Source organism: Phaenicophaeus curvirostris, chromosome 24 (genome assembly GCF_032191515.1).
Source record: "Phaenicophaeus curvirostris isolate KB17595 chromosome 24, BPBGC_Pcur_1.0, whole genome shotgun sequence".
NCBI classification, from domain to species: Eukaryota; Metazoa; Chordata; class Aves; order Cuculiformes; family Cuculidae; genus Phaenicophaeus; species Phaenicophaeus curvirostris.
The window spans coordinates 5,266,398-5,284,887 of NC_091415.1; the positions used below are offsets into that span (position 1 = coordinate 5,266,398).

Sequence of the window (18,490 nt, forward strand, 5' to 3'; positions counted from 1 at the left end):
CAGAGATAAGCAGCACTAAGGGTGAAAGCTCAAACTTGCCTAGTCCAAAACGACTCAAACGTTAGCTAATTTATATATCACAAGAACAGATCTCAGAAACTCCAGATATGAGTAAAAACTTGTGCTTTTGAGGCACTTCATTGTAAAACTGAATCATTTCACACATATGGATGGATCACCTGATTTCAAGATCACTGAATAATCTTATGATTTTTCATATTTGGCTTGTCTGAAAGGAAAAACGACAAAGTAGATCCTTCAGAAAACAGCCTGAAAAAGATAAAAGATTGTGCTTATACATATTAGAGAAACTCCATGGATGCAACAAATCAAATGTACCAGAAATCGGCACTTACTGTAATGCAAACCATCTCTATTTCTTTTCTGTTCCCTAGTGGCTTCCTGAGCAAAGGTCCAAGAAATAAGGCAAACATTTTAAGTATCTCCAAAGATCCCTTCCCAACACACGCAGCAAAGTCTTTTTCTAAACAACATATTTATAAAAAAGGCCCTTGCTATCGGAAATCTCCCTCTCCGGAGTCTGTATCAGTCACCAACACCTGACAAAGGGCAGGCTTTTCAAAAAGCATGAGACTACCACAGCTTTGCAAGTGCCTGCCAGAACATTGATGTCAATGGATCAGGGAACTCATTCATAACTACCAACTGCAACCGCAGATAACATTCCAGGCCCACGTAACCATTTCCCTGGCTAAAGATTACGCAATGCCATCATTTTTAATCCACTCACCCAGAGGAGGAAGAAATTAAGACAGCTTTCACAAATGCTAAAGCTTCCTTGTTCTGTTCCTCCTCATTAATTGTTGAGTTATGTCAAACTAGCAGAAGAGAGGAACCACACGTTAACAGGGAGAACTGCAATATCCACCCAGCTCATTTCCAGCCCTACCAGAAACTGTTATGGAACAGAGAGCTTAGGGATAGCTTCTCTCTTCCCACCTTGTCCCTACTCATCTCACCTGGAGACGTTTCACCCCAGTTCTCCAAGCTCTGAGAACACCCCAAGTGAGAACTAAGCCACTGAAGTTATAAAACAGGTATCACTTTGAGAAAAACAATGTCAATGATTATTAAACTCAGAAAATCACTTAAGTTAGAGTGTACACCTCCTTGGGACAGCTACCAGGATATCCTATGGCATCATTTGGCTCACCAGTTAGTGTTGGGAAGCATTCCTAGCTGGTACCCCAGCAATGAGCCACGGGGCTGGGCTCCAACAGACTCAGCTACACTTTTTAAACCCAGAATTATATTTACTGAGGAAATCCTTCATTTATTATCATAGAATCATTCAGGTTGGAAAAGACTAGAAGCCCATCCAGTCCAACCGTCAGCCCAACCCCACTGGGCCAGCTAAATCACATCCCCAGGTGCCACAGCCACAAGTTTTCTGAATCCCTCCAGGGATGGAGACTCCCAACACTACCCTGGGCAGCCTCTGCCAAAGTTTAACAACCTTTTCCATTAAAAATTATTTCCTAATATCCAGTCTAAACCTCCTCTGGCACAACTTGCGGCTATTTCCTGTCATTCTATCGCTTGTGACTTGGGAGAAGAGACCAGCACCCACCTGGCTCCAACCTCCTTTCTGGAAGCTGCACCGAGCGATGAGGTCTCCCCTCAGCCTCCTCTTCTCTGGACTAAGCAGCCCGAGATCCTTCAGCTGCTCCTCGAACCCCGGGGCTCCAGACCCTTCCCCAGCTCTGTTCTGCTACTCTGGATGCGCTCCAGCCCCTCAAGGTCTTCCTTGGAGTGAAGGGCCCAGGATTTGAGGTGCATCCTCCCCAGCACTGAGTCCAGGGGGATGATCCCTTCCTGGCTCCCGCTGGCCACCCCATGGCTGATCCAAGCCAGGATGCTGCTGGCCTTCTTGATCACCCAGGCCGCTGCTGGATTGTGTTCAGCCAGCAATATTAAATAAAATAAATCATAGAATCATAGAATAACCAGGTTGGAAAAGACCCACCAGATCATCGAGTCCAACCATTCCCATCAATCACTCAACCATGTCCCTCAGCACCTCATCTACCCGTTCCTTAAACCCCTCCAGGGAGGGTGACTCAACCCCCTCCCTGGGCAGCCTCTGCCAGGGACCAATGACCCTTTCTGGGAAAAAATTTTTCCTAATGTCCAGCCTAAACCTCCCCGGTGGAGCTTGAGGCCATTCCCTCTTGTCCTGTTCCCTGTCCCTTGGGAGAAGAGCCCAGCTCCCTCCTCTCCACAACCTCCTTTCAGGTAGTTGTAGAGAGCAATGAGGTCTCCCCTCAGCTTTCTCAGCCGTTCCTCATAAGGCCTGTTCTCCAGCCCCTCCACCAGCTTCGTTATTGAATATCGCCTCACTGTTTCTGCCTGCCTAATCTGTTTTTCAAAGCTATGTTAACTTGCCATACAAGACCCGCTATCAGGCAGCAGTGATCAAGTACCACGCACCGTTTCTTATTGCTGTCACAAGAGCAGGCTGCCACAAGACTGGCATGTTCTTGCCCTGCTCTGCTGTGACAAGCGTGAGGCACAAGGTTCAGTTCTGCCACATTCATGGCTGCCGAGCTCTATTCCCTTCTGAAAACTCTGATTCAACTACATCCCAACACATGGATTAGGGACGTAGCACTATTTTATGAGAACTGTTAGCCTCTTGCATTCATTTCCCCATTCTCGTTAATACATGCTTTTACCACTGGAAGTATGATGAATAAATTCTAATCCGTATTATTCATCCACAAAGTGCAAAGGCAGACGTGTTACACACAGCCATGCTCTCACTTCTCTGTTTTTACCCAACTTCCCTAAAATCTTTTTGTGGGGGCTTCTTTTGGCTGTTTATTACTTTTAGAGTAAATTGCAGACCAGTTCTCTAGTCACTGACTGTGCGATATGAATGGCCTGGTCTAATTTATAGTTCACAAGTGTGTTACTATATTAGCACATTCAGTAGCAAAACCGATGCAATGACCAAACATTCGCACACTTGGGAGCAATCAGTGGATTCACACCATTTCTAATAGCTGCAGATAATGCAATTGAGGCTGTTCTGAGCGTAAAACCAGGGGAAAATAAACAATCCCAGTCACTGCAGATGAAATTACGGAATGCTGAATGTCAGTGGCTGCAGCCATGGTCAACGCCTCTTCTAAGCCATTGATTTTACTTCCCATTTTCAGGCCTGCGCTCATGAAAGGGCTGCCCTTCAAAAGTCCGAGCTCTCTTCTGTGCCCACAGCAGCACCAAAAAACACACGGCGCAGGATACAGTCCCTGCTTACATCAGAGGACACATTACTAGTGTAAATTAGAAGTTTAACAAGAGACAAGGGGAGAATGGCCACAAAAGCTGCTGAAATGAGTCCCAAGGAAGGTGAGGCTTGTGTTACTTACAGCACCTGTAATTATTTCTCTGTAAAAGACTCCTGAAACACACCCATGTGAAACCCCATTTTGCTCTGCCTTTGTGGTTCTGCTACAATACAACCCAGCCTAGTTCAGTCACCAGCACCGCTGCAAAGGAACTCCAGTCACCAGTACCATGGGTAGGGCATCAAGCCTTGATAAAAAACCCTCCCCACTACTTCAAGACCTGAGACCACAAGAAACTTTCCTCTCCTCTGGCCCCCTGCTATAACCCCCTTCTCTGGAAACTTGGATACCCTTTGACCCACAAACCCACATCTCCTTGGCCTCCTCTCCCACCACACAGACACATCGAAGGCATCACCTTCAATGTGAGCTGCTTGAGCATCCATGGGGAACGTGTGGTAGCAAAATCAGGATGTCAGACTCCGCGGCAGAGATCAACTAGCAACCACTCTCACTCCAAGAGCTGCAGTGGTGAAATTCACTCTGCTAATCTGCCCTCCTCTGCGCTGCAGGCTGGATGGAGGCCTTCCCTTAGGTCCTCCTCATGCAGCAGTGCTTGCCTTCCTTCTCCCCAGGATAAAGGAAGGCAGCACGATGCATGTATAAGCACTCCCTGTTTACCCTGTAGCACGGGGGCTGGATTCATCTCCCCTGAGCTGCCTAGATTACAAGTCTCAGCTTCTCTTTACAGCCACCACTGAGAAACAAGCACTGGAAAGCGATGCAGCTCCTCAGAAAGCAGATGGAGTCAGCGTGGGTTACAGGACAGAGCTGAAATTTGGGTATTTCAAAACTGGGAAGCTGTTAATTAGACAATTCCCACAGTATGGCCTTCCAAAAGCTAGGGACCCAAAACTGTACTAACTTTGGCAAACAGTAGCGTCATGTCATGATGGAATTGGAGGGGATGTTGGGTTCACAAGCCTGAAACCAGAGGGGCTTTCAGCTGCAGCCTGGCTAGTGCCCTGCCCCACAAATAGTTACTGCAATCATGTTGTTTCTAATGAAGAGGTTACTTTTATCAATTTGGTAATTTCTGAACTCATCGCTACCTCTGGTTATGCTATTTAGGAATAAAGCGGAAGAAAAAATGGTGGTGGCTCCCCATCCCTTTATATTTCCCCATAGTGAAGTATTTATTATGCTTCTTTTCCATAGAATCATACAATCATAGAATAACCAGGTTGGAAGAGACCCACCAGATCATCGAGTCCAACCATTCCCATCAATCACTAAACCACGTCCCTCAGCACCTCGTCCACCCGTCCCTTAAACCCCTCCAGGGAAGGGGACTCAACCCCCTCCCTGGGCAGCCTCTGCCAGGGACCAATGACCCTTTCTGTGAAAAATTCTTTCCTAATGTCCAGCCTGAACCTCCCCTGGTGGAGCTTGAGGCCATTCCCTCTCGTCCTGTCCCCTGTCACTTGGGAGAAGAGCCCAGCTCCCTCCTCTCCACAACCTCCTTTCAGGGAGTTGGAGAGAGCAATGAGGTCTCCCCTCAGCCTCCTCTTCTCCAGGCTAAACACCCCCAGCTCTCTCAGCAGTTCCTCATTAGGCCTGTTCTCCAGATACGGGTTAAATCAGCCAGTAATGAACTGATCCTCTAGCTAAATTTACTTTCTATTAAATAATTCATGTAAAAATCAGGAGACCTTTTAGATGGCTGAGGTGGCCTTTATTGGCAGGCACCCATTCAGCATTTTTCCTGTAAAGAAAAAGCTCATTATCCATGCTCTTCTCTGGGATCTTTAAGCAGAACGCAGCAGTCACACAGCCTGTTTCCAAGCTAAAGTTCTAGGGAGGCTCACTTTGCATGTATTAAACAGGATTCTACTTTCTAGTAGAAGGAAGAGTTTCTGTTTGGCAAGAACACCTAGCTAAGAGTGCACAGAGACACGCTATTTCAGGTATTTCTGCAAGCCACTTTTCACAAGTTATTTGGCTGCTGAGTCGGCCTGTCACCGTGCACTGAATTTCATAGCAGGACTGCAACTTTGTGATGCAATTACTAATACAACACCACTGCTACCTGCTGCTTGCAAACAGTCCTTTATAATCACAGCTTTTGGCACCAGGGGCAGATCTGCTGTTAATTGCTATTCAGCACTGAAGTCTTACAGCAAAATTCATTACAAAGGGTAAAGTATTATTTACCTTTCTCTACACCCAAATTTTCTACTTATGGTTTTTCAGGAGTTTAAAGCGGAGTTAATAGCATTGCTTTTAAACAATATTATACTCTGCTTTCTTTGACAATGCTGCCACGCTGTGAGCTAAACACTTGGCTGCCTGTCATGGGCACGTTACAAAACCTCTTGGATTCTGAGAAGGCAAGGCTGAACATGCCACTGCAAAGAGACTGAGTCAGAATCAGATTTATGATCAAACCAGCTAAAGGGGGAGGGTTTCTCAATTCTGATGGTTAAAAATACTTTGGGGAAGAAAAAAAAATGATTACAGCTATGTACAGCTCAGGTAGGGCTACCTCTGGAGCACAGCAAAATAACGTAATTGGAGTACTGCATCCAGTTTGGGAATCCCCAATATAAGAAGGATATGGAACTACTGGAGCAGGTCCAGAAGAGGCTACAAAGATTATCCAAGGGCTGGAGCACCTCTGCTATGAGGACAGGCTGAGAGAGTTAGGATTGTTCAGCCTGGAGCAACCTGATCCAGGGGGTTGGAACTGGATGGGCTTGAGGTCCCTTCCAATCCAAACCATTCTGTGATTCTGTGAATTATATTCTGGGCACATACAGCAAACCTGGCCACATTCATATGGATATATTTCTGTTCACACAATTGCAACCAATGATGAGGTCTTGTATTTTTAAGGTTCTGGAATTACTACTTTATTTTCCACGCAAAGAGCTGTCATGGAACCTTTCTGGAAAAGAGCCCCACAACAAAACCCAAACCACCTCACCACTTTCCCTGCCTGTAGGGAAATCTATCTCAAACAGCTCAAACGTGTTCGCTAAAACTGTTGAGAAGCGTATAAATAAGCATTTTAGTCCTTTCGACTACAACTCCTTCTGGGTAGGAGCCTGCAGCTTGACGGGGCCCAACTTTATACAGAATAATTACAAAACAGAAATGTCCCCAAAAATAAAACCGTATGATCAAAACCTAACAAAAAGATCACTCTTTTTCAGCACAAACCAAACAGAAAACTCATTCTCTTCAACACTAGCAGCAAAAAAAGATCAAAAAGCTTTTCACGTACTGCAAATAAACCTAGCTAGAAACAAGCACCAACTTATCAAGTTCAGCACACACTTATTTTCATGCAAGCACAACTCGCTTCAACCTGTTCCTAATTGCTTTAAGATAAGCTGATGTAAGTCTGGACACAGCCTCCTGCACAGGTTTCCCCAGGGATTAGTCCACATAAACTGCTCCATTTCAATCATAAGATCAGGCCATAGAAACCCCTATAATGTGGATGTTGTTATAAAAAATAAAGATAATTGTGCCAGCAGAAGCAATTGTCGTACAGACTGCTTTGCAAAAGAGCTTCTCTTTTTAGTAACATCAGGACATACAAACTGTAAACAGCACCAGTTAGTTATTTCAGTAAAAGGCGACTGTCTTCATAAACGAAATTGCTCAACTGTGAGTAAAGGCATGTGTAAATCCTGTCTGAAGAACAACTCCTTACAAAATGCTTTGCTTACCAACTATATCACAGGTTTCGAGCCAAATAATTCACTGTTTTGATGCCTACATCACTGAAAATGCTTCTACGAACTTAAGTAGGAGTATTTATAACCCTTGAATCCAGGTGACTCTCAGCAGAGCTGCCTCATGGCCTGGGTACTGCAGTAAACAAGGAATCACCTGAAAGAGGAGGACTGTGCTTCTCTGTTGATCCCCCAGACACCATCTCCTCCCAGTTAAGAGTTCTTGACTGCTGTTAATGCCCACCAGAAGGATTACACCTCTGTGGTGAGGATAAGGCAGGCAGGGAGAGAACAGGAGAATTTTCTGCCTTAAAGCCATGACCTACTGCTACAATGGGATTCAGGTTTGCAGCAAACCTAGCAAAGTAATTCCAACCCCTTTCCCTATACAGGTGTGCTCACAGCAGCTCAGGTTAATGCCCCAAATGGTTAGCATTATTTTTCACCCTTCCCTGAAAAGCCTAAGGTCACTGAAAAGGCAATAAAGAGAGAGGGGACAGTCACCACACAAAAAGGTGCCTACAAGCAGAGGCAGGCTTTCTAGTCATCTCATTTAGATAGGTGCGTGCCCCCCTCTAAGCCCCAGGAAGCCTGGGAGGGCCAGAGCGAGCGGCTTTAAGCCCCATGGAGGGCCGAGAAGGGCCTTATTCCCCGCCTAGTCCTCACACAGAGCCAGAGTGGGGCCCCTCAAGCCCCGTGGAGGGCTGGGAAGGGTCTCAAGACCCCACTAAGCCTCAGAGAGCTGGACCCCCAAGCCCCATAGAGGGCTTGGAGAATCCCTAAAACCCCCTTAAGACTCATGGACAGCCAAAGCTGAACCCCCAAACTCCATAGAGGGCTGGGAAGGCCCCTAAAGCCCACAACTCCCAAGTCCCACAGAGGGCCATGGCAGGGCCCCCCAAGCCTCATGGAAGGCTGGGAAGGCCCCTAAGCACCCCCAAAGCCTCATCAAAAGCCGGATCTGGATCCCCAGTTCCCATAAAGGGCTGGAAGAACCCCTAAAGCTCCCCCCGCAAGCCTCACAGAGAGCGGATGTGGTCCCCCAAAGCAGCACTGGGAAGACCCCTAAGCATGCTCAAAGCCTCACAGAGAGCTGGATTCCCAAGTCATAGAGGGCTGCGAGAACCCCTAAAGCCCCCGTAAGCCTCATAGAAAGCAGATATGAGACCCCCCCAAGCCCCATGGAGGGCTGGGAGGGCCCTTGAGCCCCTCCCAGTCCTCACCGAGAACCAAGAAGAGCATTAATCTCTCCCACCCTCCAGCCAGAACAGGGCCCTCCAAGCCCCATGGAGAGCTGAGGAAAACCCCTAAAGCCCCCCCCAAGCCTCATAGAGAGCCAGGGCAGGATCCCTCCAAGCCCCATGGAGGGGTTGGAAAGTCCCCTAAGCACTCTCAGAGCCTCACAGAGCTGGAGGTGGACCCTCAAGCCCCATAGAGGTCTGGGAGGGCCGTTAAGCCCCCACCAAGCCTCACAGAGGACCGGAGAGGGGCCTCTCAAGCCCCATGGAGGGTCCCTAAGGACCTCAAAGCCTCAAAGAGAGCCAGAGCGGGACCCCCGAACTCCACAGAGGGCCAGGAGGACCCCCTAAAGCCCCCCCCTATTCCTCGCAGAGGGCGGAGCTGCCCCCGCGGCCCCCCAAGGCCTCACTCACCTCGTCCCGGCCCAGGCCGCTCCTTCCGGGCCGCGGGGAGGGGCGGGGCTTCACATGACCACGCCCCCTTCCGGCTACGCCGCATTCCCATTGGTCTCGCCTCCGGGCCACGCCCCCGCTGGCCAATGGGGACAGCGGGAGGGGCGGGGCGTGCCTGGGAGCGTCCGCGGGGGCGCGCGAGTCGCGGCGCAGCGGTCAGTGGCTGTGGAGGAGTGTCCTTCCGCCATGCTGCGCGAACTCATTTGTGCGGGGAAACGTGGGACCGTGGAATCCTAAAATCATTGAATCATTGAACCTTAGAATCATGGAACCATAGAACCATGGAATTATAGAACCGCAGAATCACGGAATCATGGAAATAATAGAATCATAGAATCACCAGGTTGGAAGAGACCCACCGGATCATCGAGTCCAACCATTCCCATCAATCACTAACCCATGTCCCTCAGTGCCTCATCCCCCGTCCCTTAAACCCCTCCAGGGAAGGGGACTCAACCCCCTCCCTGGGCAGCCTCTGCCACTGCCCAATGACCCTTTCCATGAAATTTTTTTTTCCTAATGTCCAGCCTGACCCTCCCCTGGTGGAGCTTGAGGCCATTCCCTCTCGTCCTGTCCCCTGTCCCTTGGGAGAAGAGGCCAGCTCCCTCCTCTCCACAACCTCCTTTCAGGGAGTTGGAGAGAGCAATGAGGTCTCCCCTCAGCCTCCTCTTCTCCAGGCTAAACACCCCCAGCTCTCTCAGCCGCTTCTCTTGTTCTCCAGCCCCCTCACTAGCTCCGTTCTCTTCTCTGGACTCGCTCCAGAGCCTCAACATCCTTCTTGTGGTGAGGGGCCCAGAACTGAACACAGGATTCGAGGTTTGGTCTCACCAGTGCTGAGTCCAGAGGGAGAAGAACCTCCCTGGACCTGCTGGCCACGCCGTGTCTGATCCAAGCCAAGATGCCATTGGCCTTCTTGGCCACCTGGGCCCCTGCTGGCTCATGTTCAGTCGCTGTCAACCAACACCCCCAGGTCCTTCTCCTCCAGGCAGTTTCCAGCCAGACTTCTAGTCTGGAGCTGCTCAGGGTTGTTGTGCCCCAAGTGCAGGACCCGGCATTTGGCCTTGCTAAACCTGACACAAGGATGATGGGGCATGCTCGGGGGCACAGAGACCTCCAGGATCACGGGGGTGCTCGGGGACACGACACGGGGACTCCTCAGGGACACAGGGACCCCCGGGGACACGGGGATGCTCGGGGGCAGAGGGACTCTCGGGGACACGGGGCGGTGCGGGGTCTGGGTCCCCGCGGGGTGTCCCTCGCCGTTCTCCTGCCTCCCGGGGCTTGTTTCGATTTCGTTTCCCGGAAGGTTCGCTCCGAAGCCTCAGCGGCCGCAGAGCCCAGACGGGACCCCCGGGGTGGGAGCAGCTCCTCTCCGCCACCGGGGATGCAGGTAAGAGTCCCCCCTACCCTCAATTAGGGGCTGGAAGATGATGCTCCCCACCTTGACGGAGCCTGGAGCAGCCGGGGGGGCTCCGTCCCCGTCCCCCCTCTTTGGGAACTGAGCTGAAAGTGACTCCTGGCTCGTCCACGCTTTTCTTTCCGCTCTCCTCTCCTTGCTTTCCCCACTCGAGCTCCTCCAGGGACACTATTTCCTCTCGAAGCAAGGAAATGCCAGCTCCAAAACGCCCGGGAAAGCAGCTAAGCAGGAAAAAAAAACCAAAACCAGAAGCGGTATGAAGTACTGAACATTCAGAATGCAGCTCTTGTGCCCTGAGTATTATAGAATCATAAAATAGTTTGGGTTAGAAGGGACCTCAAAGCCCATCCAGTCCCACCCCTGCCATGGGCAGGGACACCTCCCACTGGATCAGGGGCTCCAAGCCCCATCCAGCCTGGCCTTGAACCCCTCCAGGGATGGGGCAGCCACCACCGCTCTGGGCAACCTGGGCCAGGGCCTCCCCACCCTCACAGTGAAAAAATTCTTCCATATGTCTAGTCTAAACCTGCCCCTCTCCAGTTTATCCCCATTGCCCCTCACCCTATCCCTCCAAGCCTTTGTGAACAGCCCCTCCCCAGCTTTCTTGTAGCCCCTTCAGGTATTGGAAGGTTGCTCTAAGGTCTCCTTGGAGCCTTCTCTTCTCCAGGCTGAACAACCCCAAGTCTCTCAGCCTGTCCTCATATGGAAGGTGCTCCAGCCCTCACATCATCCTCATAGCTTCCTCTGGACCCGTTCCAACACTCTTCAGGAGCAAGAAAAAAAAAAAATCAAACATTTGGTTTGGTTTTACTGTAAATCTCATTGTAAGAGAGTAACACTGATATGAGAAAACCAAAACAGCTTTTTGGGGAATTCTAGGCAAAATACACAGCTAAATTCTTTCACTTCTTTTTTTCCTGTAATTTATTACTTAGAATGAATCTGAAACTTTCTGAAACTTTTTTTCTGAAACTTTCTGAAACTGTTTTTGGAGGCTGAGGGGAGACCTCATTGCTCTCTCCAACTACCTGAGAAGAGGTTGTGGAGAGGAGGGAGCTGGGCTCTTCTCCCAAGGGACAAGGGACAGGACGAGAGGGAATGGCCTCAAGCTCCACCAGGGGAGGTTCAGGCTGGATATTAGGAAAAAATTTTTCACGGAAAGGGTGATTGGGCCCTGGCAGAGGCTGCCCAGGGAAGGGGTTGATTCCCCTTCCCTGGAGGGGTTTAAGGGACGGGTGGACGAGGTGCTGAGGGACATGGTTTAGTGATCGATGGGAATGGTTGGACTCGATCATCCGGTGGGTCTTTTCCAGCCTGGTGATTCTATGAAACACATTTCGCATCACCATCAAGCTGTCCGGAGGTTATGCCAGAGTCTCTCTGATTTCTTCATGCCATGCAGCTGCTAAAACAAGCAGCCCCAAGACAGCCTGCTCACCCCCATCCTTCTGGTGGTGACAACCGCACCACCCATCACCGAACTGCTGCCTTTCTCCTGCTGCAACTTGCCCACCTCACAGGGATGCATTCTCCTGGGAAAAGATGGAGCGCTTTGCTCTTATCTCCCATGCTTCTGGCCTTGAGGACACTGGCTTTGTGTTTAAGATGTGTCCGACCACTGTCTGCTCTGCATGAGCTTTCCTTCAGACCTGATTTTCAGGGGTCTCAGCTCCTCGACTGCCAGACATAGTTGAGACCATGGAATGGTTTGGGTTGGAAGGGACTTCAAAGCCCATCCAGTTCCACCCGCTGCCATGGGCAGGGACACCTCCCACTGCAACAGGGGCTCCAAGCCCCATCCAACCTGACCTTGAACACCTCCAGGGATGGGGCAGCCACCACTGCTCTGAGAAGTACTGGCTCCTCTAACCACCTCTGTAAAAGTCTGCCTGAGGGTGCACTGAAGCGCCCAGAGTTGGTGACTCCTTTGGAAAATACCATTTGCAGGCAAAATTGTTAATTTTCATGGGGATGAAGCTGAGAAATTGCTGGGATTCATGTTAATAGGTTTTAAAGGGGAAACATTATCTGCTTGGCTGCCAGTAATATTTCAAGATCTAGATGGGGCTGAAAGCAGGATCTGAGCTCCTTTCTAGCTCGTGCGCTCTGAATGAGAGCCCAGAGGCAGAGAGGAGACTGACAGTGGCGCTGGGGCAACCTCTTCTCCCAGCTCTGATCATCTCATCCTCTCTATGAGGCTGGAGAGGCTCCTTCATGAGCAGTGGGGGAGGTTGGAGGGGCTCCATAATGAGCAATCAGCGAGGGAGGAGTAATTCTTGGCAGGAGAGCCAGATGAGTGGACATCTCCCTAAACCCTGGGAGGACTATTTCCGCTTTGTGTCCAAATGATCACTAAGAACAAAGTTATAGATCTCTTCATACCGCATCTTTGAGACAAAATCCAAGCACTGTTGCCAGCTGTATTTTCACAACACTAAAGAACTGTCCTAAAACCCAGGACATCCAACGAGCATCTGGGGATCCTGCAGAAAGCCAAGATCTTGGCTCCATCTTCTCCTTCCCTGCAGCCATGGGGCAGTGGGGATGGATAACCTGCATCCAGAGCCTGGAGGAGAGCAGGTACCTTCACTAAAGAAAAGAGCTGGAGAAAGATGGGGGGGATCTCTGGCTACTAATGTTGTTTTGGGCACCCAGAGATTCATCCTGGGCAGGTAAACGACGTAGGGAGCTGCAAGAGCTGCAGACAGACATGCTGCTTTGAGAAAGCAATTAGAAACTATCGGAGCAGAGTTTACTGCAGTGGAGGCACCTCCAAAGCAAAGGCAGGACTAGAGCTGGAAATGTCCACCCACTGATGTGTTTGTTTGATCTCTTTTTCCCCAGGGTAAATTGGCAGGCAGTTCTTCCAGCCCCGTTGTCGTTGCAGCTTCGTTACCACCCCTGTCCCTGGCCGGCCACACACCCAGCAGAGAAGGGGAGATCTTCAAGCTTCCAGGCAGGCTGAGTGAGTAGGTGTTGAGCAAGTCAATACTGCCTAAAAAAGGAGCTTCCATGGGGTGGGACATGGTGGGTACAGGTGTGATGTCACACCCAGGGACCATTCCCTGCTGTCAAGGGGAACAAGCTGGAGCAGTTATCAAAGTTCATTTTTTCTCTTTGGGGCTTTTTTTATGGGTGTTTAATATAGAGGGCAAGTCTGGTGATGGAGAAGATTAGCACCCCACCCTGCCCCTCAGCCGTTTTGAGGGTGGAAACTGAGTTGTTTCAGAGGCTGTCCCTGGTTTCAGGAATCCAACCTTCCCTGTGGAGCAAGGATGATGTGATCCACTGGCTAAGATGGGCTGAGAGAGAGTATTCCCTTCAACAAACCGATGAAAGCAAGTTCGAAATGAATGGCAAAGCCCTGTGCTTCCTCACCAAGGATGACTTCAGACACCGAGCTCCGAGCTCAGGTAAGACCGAGTGCAGGGGAGCTGCTGAGGACTATCACAGCACAAGCTGTGGTCTGCTGGGAGGGGCTGGATTGATCCCAGCAGACCAGGCTTTAACTCTCGCTACCCGCTTGAATGCTGGAGACAAGGAGAACCTTCTTCCTTCCTCTAGTCCATCTGGACTGCAAATCATAGAATCATAGAATAACCAGGTTGGAAGAGACCCACCGGATCATCGAGTCCAACCATTCCCATCAATCACTAAACCATGTCCCTCAGCACCTCATCCACCCATCCCTTAAACCCCTCCAGGGAAGGGGACTCAACCCCCTCCCTGGGCAGCCTCTGCCACTGCCCAATGACCCTTTCTGTGAAAAAATTTTTCCTAATGTCCAGCCTGACCCTCCCCTGGTGGAGCTTGAGGCCATTCCCTCTCGTCCTGTCCCCTGTCCCTTGGGAGAAGAGCCCAGCTCCCTCCTCTCCACAACCTCCTGTCAGGGAGTTGGAGAGAGCAATGAGGTCTCCCCTCAGCCTCCTCTTCTCCAGGCTAAACACCCCCAGCTCTCTCAGCTGTTCCTCAATGCTTTGAGATGGGGAATAACCTCTTACTCTGCAGCACAGAAACCTAAGCAACAATGTCCACTGAGAGAGTCTCTACCATGCTATGAAGTCATCTGAGCAGACATTCCTTCCCTACAGGTGATGTGTTATATGAAATACTCCAGCATGTTAAGACTCAAAGAAGAGCTCTGGTGTGCAGTCCTTTGTCCATCTCACCCTTCAGGAAAGCCAGGAGCACAGAGGAAGGTATGATGGAGAGTGGCATCAAGCAGAACCTGCCCTCAGCTACAGCGAGTTGCACACACCTGGGGTTTGGAACTCAACCAGCTAAACCCATCCCACACAACCTGAGCAAGGCAAGCAAGACAGTCCTGGCGATGGCAGCCAGGTCAGACAAAGTCCAGGTCATCAAGGAAGTTTGTAGTGATAGAATCATAGAATGGCTTGGGTTGGAAAGGACCTTAATGATCAGCCAGTTCCACCCACCCTGCCATAAGTGGGGACATCTTCTACTGGATCACATGAAGCAGATCTGGTCAGAATCAGACCTACACAACCAGGTGGATCCATGGTGACCATGCAAGGCTATAGCTGCACTAAGAAGTCTATCTGAAGACTGAGATCTGGATCAGGGAGGGTCAATAGACAGGCAGAGACACAGTCCTGCTGGAGACTACTTCTCCTGTAGCATAGCTGGGGAAGGAGCTGGGGTTGGGCTTAAATAAAGCTTCTGGGCCAACGGATCGAGCAGGGAGAGGCTCTAGTGCTTTCTGGAGCTCTTCTGCTCTCCCAGGTGTAGGGTGATGAGCAGCTTAAGCCCCTGCAATGATTTACGATGTACTCTGGTGCATTCTCCTATTCTAGCCTTTCTTCTCTCATCTAACCTTCACCCTACTTGGTGTCTCCTCAAACTCCCCTGGACCTCCTGTTACTCCTGTCTTAGGAAAATCCCAGGCTCCCCTCAGCACTGTCTGCTTCTGACTGGGCTGGTGACCAACCTGGGCTGTCCTTCCCGGCTTGGTTCAGAGCTTTGGATGATCTCCTTGGACCTGCCATAATGCACCATAGGGTTGGTTTGGTTTTTTTTTCAGGGGCAGACTGTAGAGCTGAGGTTATCCCAGCTGCTCTTTTCTCCTGCCTGGATCATGCAGAACAGCCTGTGTCCTGCAGCCATGTGGAGCCACTGAACCTCTCCCACAACAGCTTGGAGGGCAGCTGCAGGGCAGGTGCCATCTGCTCTTTTCCTACAGCCCCGTCAGCCCCAGTGGATGGGAAAATTGCAGGTAAGTGTGACTTTACAGCCTGGATCCTTGGGGAAATGAGATTGTGCATTGTCCTGTCTGCCCATCTATCTCCATTCCATGTATGTGCTTCCCAACCTTAGTTTCCACACCTGAAATACTGTAGTTCCCACTAGAGTTTTGAGATCTAGCAGTAGAGGTGCTACGTACGACCTCTGGGCTCTTCTCATTTATTATTGTTACTTCCATGTGCAGTCGTGTTACTGACTGACCCTCACTGAAGCATAGAGGTCTTAGAAGGAGCTCTGAGACTATTTATTCTCCATCAATGCTCAGACTGCAGGTTACTGTGGGATTATGTGTACCAGCTCCTCTCCGACAGCCGCTACGAGCCTTACATCAAGTGGGAAGACAAGGAAGCCAAGGTCTTTCGGGTTGTTAACCCAAGTGGACTTGCCCAGCTCTGGGGGAACCACAAGGTAAATGGAGTTGAGAACAAATCTAACATTTCTGCAACGCCCAAGAAGCACCTTGAATGCCCCACATGTGGTCCTGCTGCAGACGGACCTAAGCCATGTGTTGGCACTTGCTTTTACTCAACTGCCCCAAATTCTTTCCTTCTTTCAGAACCGGATGAACATGACATATGAGAAGATGTCACGAGCGCTCAGACACTATTACAAACTCAATATTATCAAAAAGGAGCCAGGGCAGAAGCTGTTATTCAGGTGAGATGAAGCAGATCAGAGAATTGAGCTGCCTGAGACAGAATGGATGGGGTATGGGGTGGTAGTGGGCTCCACGTGTTGGCAGCTGCTTCATCTTGCTGGATCCTTGATAGTCCAGACTGAGCTGAAGTTGCCATCTGTTGGGGTGATGTATGGGAACATGGTCTGTCTTCATAGAATCACAGAATGATTTAGGTTGGAAGGGACCTCAAATCCTATCCAGTTCCACCCACTGCCATGGGCAGGGACACCTCCCACTGGATCAGGAGCTCCAATCCCCATCCAACCTGGCCTTGAACACCTCCAGGGATGGAGCAGCTACCACTTCTCTGGGCAACCTGGGCCAGGGCCTCCCCACCCTCACAGGAAGACATTTCTGCTTAAAATCTTCTGTGTATCTCCCCTCTTTCGGCTTCAAACCATTCCCCTATGTCCTATCCCTGTGCTCCCTGATCAAGACCCCTCTCCAGCTTCTCTGTAGCCCCAGTCTTCTGGGTTTATGGTGCTGTAAGGGAGTTTGGATTTGGTAACAGCCTGGCCCTGTGTTCCTGTACCTTGGGTGTCCCACAGCAGCTGTGCTCATCTTGGAGCTGGAATCAGCCTTCTCGTTGAAGTGTGAAAGCCTGGGCTGCTTTTAGATTTGCAAAACCTTTGTGATTGCTGTTTGCTTTGTTTCAACCCGCTGGGTTTGTGTCCAGTTTCTCTCCTGGGGGAGCCTGGGCTCCAGGTCCCATCCGATGCATTTTTCCAGGGCTACGGGCTAGCAACATGCCCTGGGGCCAGAATCCATCTGCTTTCTTCCATGGAATCCAGCTGGTGCTGCTAGAAATGTCCCTGAGCCCACCAGAGCTGGAAACTTCCTTCCTCTTCCCCAGTGACACCAGATCTGAAATCCAACTCGAGACAGAAGAAGAGGGTGGAAACAAGTCAGAACCTCCTGTTTCCAGTGCTGGCTGCTTCCCTGGGGCTAGTTTGGACTTCAAATGCCAATGCTGGGCTGATGAGTGCTGAGCTTTGTCTCCCTGGGCTTGGGGAACCCTGGGTGCAAAGCAAGAGATCCTCTGCAAAGCCCAGGGATGGCAGATACCCTCTGACAAGCCCCACAGGTCAGCTGGCAAGGGCAAGGGCTCCAGCATTTACAGTCTGGTTTAGGGTTGGCTTTGGACATGCACTTAAAGCTGCTAAAAATGAATTGCAGGTTTTTGAAGACTCCTGGGGAGATCATCCACGAGAAATCCAGCAAACTGGAGCAGCTGGAGAATGAGGACAGTGAGGATTTGAAAGAAGACCCACTGGAGGTTTCACTGTAGGAAGTCTGGGAAGGTGGCACTTGCAGTGTGTCACAGACAGATTCGTGCTCCCCGGGGAAGTGTTAGTGTCTCTCGCATCTCCTGAACACAGAGCCGGTCCTGGACTACAAAACCTGCCCTGAGCCAAAGCTGCGACATCTCTTCAGCAGCAAAACACACTCAAACTGTCCCCCAGCCTAGAAAATACAGGTGAACATGGGGGATGGTCTTCTGCTTGCTTCTCTTCTGTCCTCTAGGAGGGAATGTGGTACTTTTGCTCTGCAAATGTTGATGCTTGTCTTTAAGGTTCAAACTCGTTGGCAAAGACTCCTTCCTTCTTACAGCAAGACATGCTGAGCAGAGAACACCACAGCAAGGGATCTGGGTTAAGTATCTACCAAAGTGCTCTTGCAGAACAGGCTGCTCTGAATCTGACCCATTTCCCTGATTCAAGAATGGACTTAAATTGCAGATTTGCTGCCTGTAACCCTACAGCAGACAGTGAGATCACTCCTGTGATTAAGGGCACTGAAATATCTGCCTGGATTGGGACTGGCTGGAGCTCCACGCTGCAGGGATGCCCAAAGATGTGTCTCATTTTAATTCCTTTCACTCCATGTCATGCTTTTTCTAGTTAAACAGCTAAGTAATGGGGAAAGAAATTAAGTCAGTTATGGATATGACCACATTCGCGTGGTTATTTGCTTTGACTCCAAATCATAGAAGCATAGAATCATGAAATGGTTTGGGTTGGAAGGGATCTCAAAGCCCATCCACTTCCAACACCTCCCACTGGATCAGGGGCTCCAAGCCCCATCCAACCTGGCTTGAACCCTTCCAGGGATGGGGCAGCCACCACTGCTTTTGGCAACCTGGGCCAGGGCCTCCCCACCCTCACAGGAGAACATTTCTCATCAAGATCTCATCTCAATCTCTCCTCTTTCAGCTTCAAACCATTCCCCCTCATCCTGTCCCTGCCCTCCCTCATAAAGAACCTCTCCCCAGGCACTGTTGGTGACCTGGAAGGAATACTCTGTGTGTGTTTTTAAATCCAAAAGTACCCGTTGATATTTTCAGATTGCTTTTCATTGAGGAAATAAAATCCTATGACTGT

General features: G+C 50.1%; 2 protein-coding genes across 2 annotated transcripts in view; one reads left to right on the plus strand and one right to left on the minus strand.

The window, feature by feature from the left end:
• Positions 1–8,781, minus strand: part of KCTD20 (potassium channel tetramerization domain containing 20) — a 32,895-nt gene extending 24,114 nt beyond the window's left edge. Inside the window, exon 1 of the mRNA XM_069875779.1 lies at positions 8,710–8,781. The gene's annotated coding sequence lies outside the window, so the exon portion shown is untranslated. The remainder of the gene's footprint in view (positions 1–8,709) is intronic.
• A 1,246-nt stretch (positions 8,782–10,027) lies between these two features.
• On the plus strand, positions 10,028–18,490 carry ETV7 (ETS variant transcription factor 7). Its single transcript, XM_069875805.1, has 8 exons — positions 10,028–10,138; positions 13,010–13,130; positions 13,414–13,578; positions 14,257–14,364; positions 15,210–15,401; positions 15,696–15,838; positions 15,987–16,087; positions 17,286–18,490. Exons 1-8 carry the CDS (start codon positions 10,133–10,135, stop codon positions 17,395–17,397), a joined length of 948 nt encoding a protein of 315 aa, XP_069731906.1. The 5' UTR covers positions 10,028–10,132; the 3' UTR covers positions 17,398–18,490.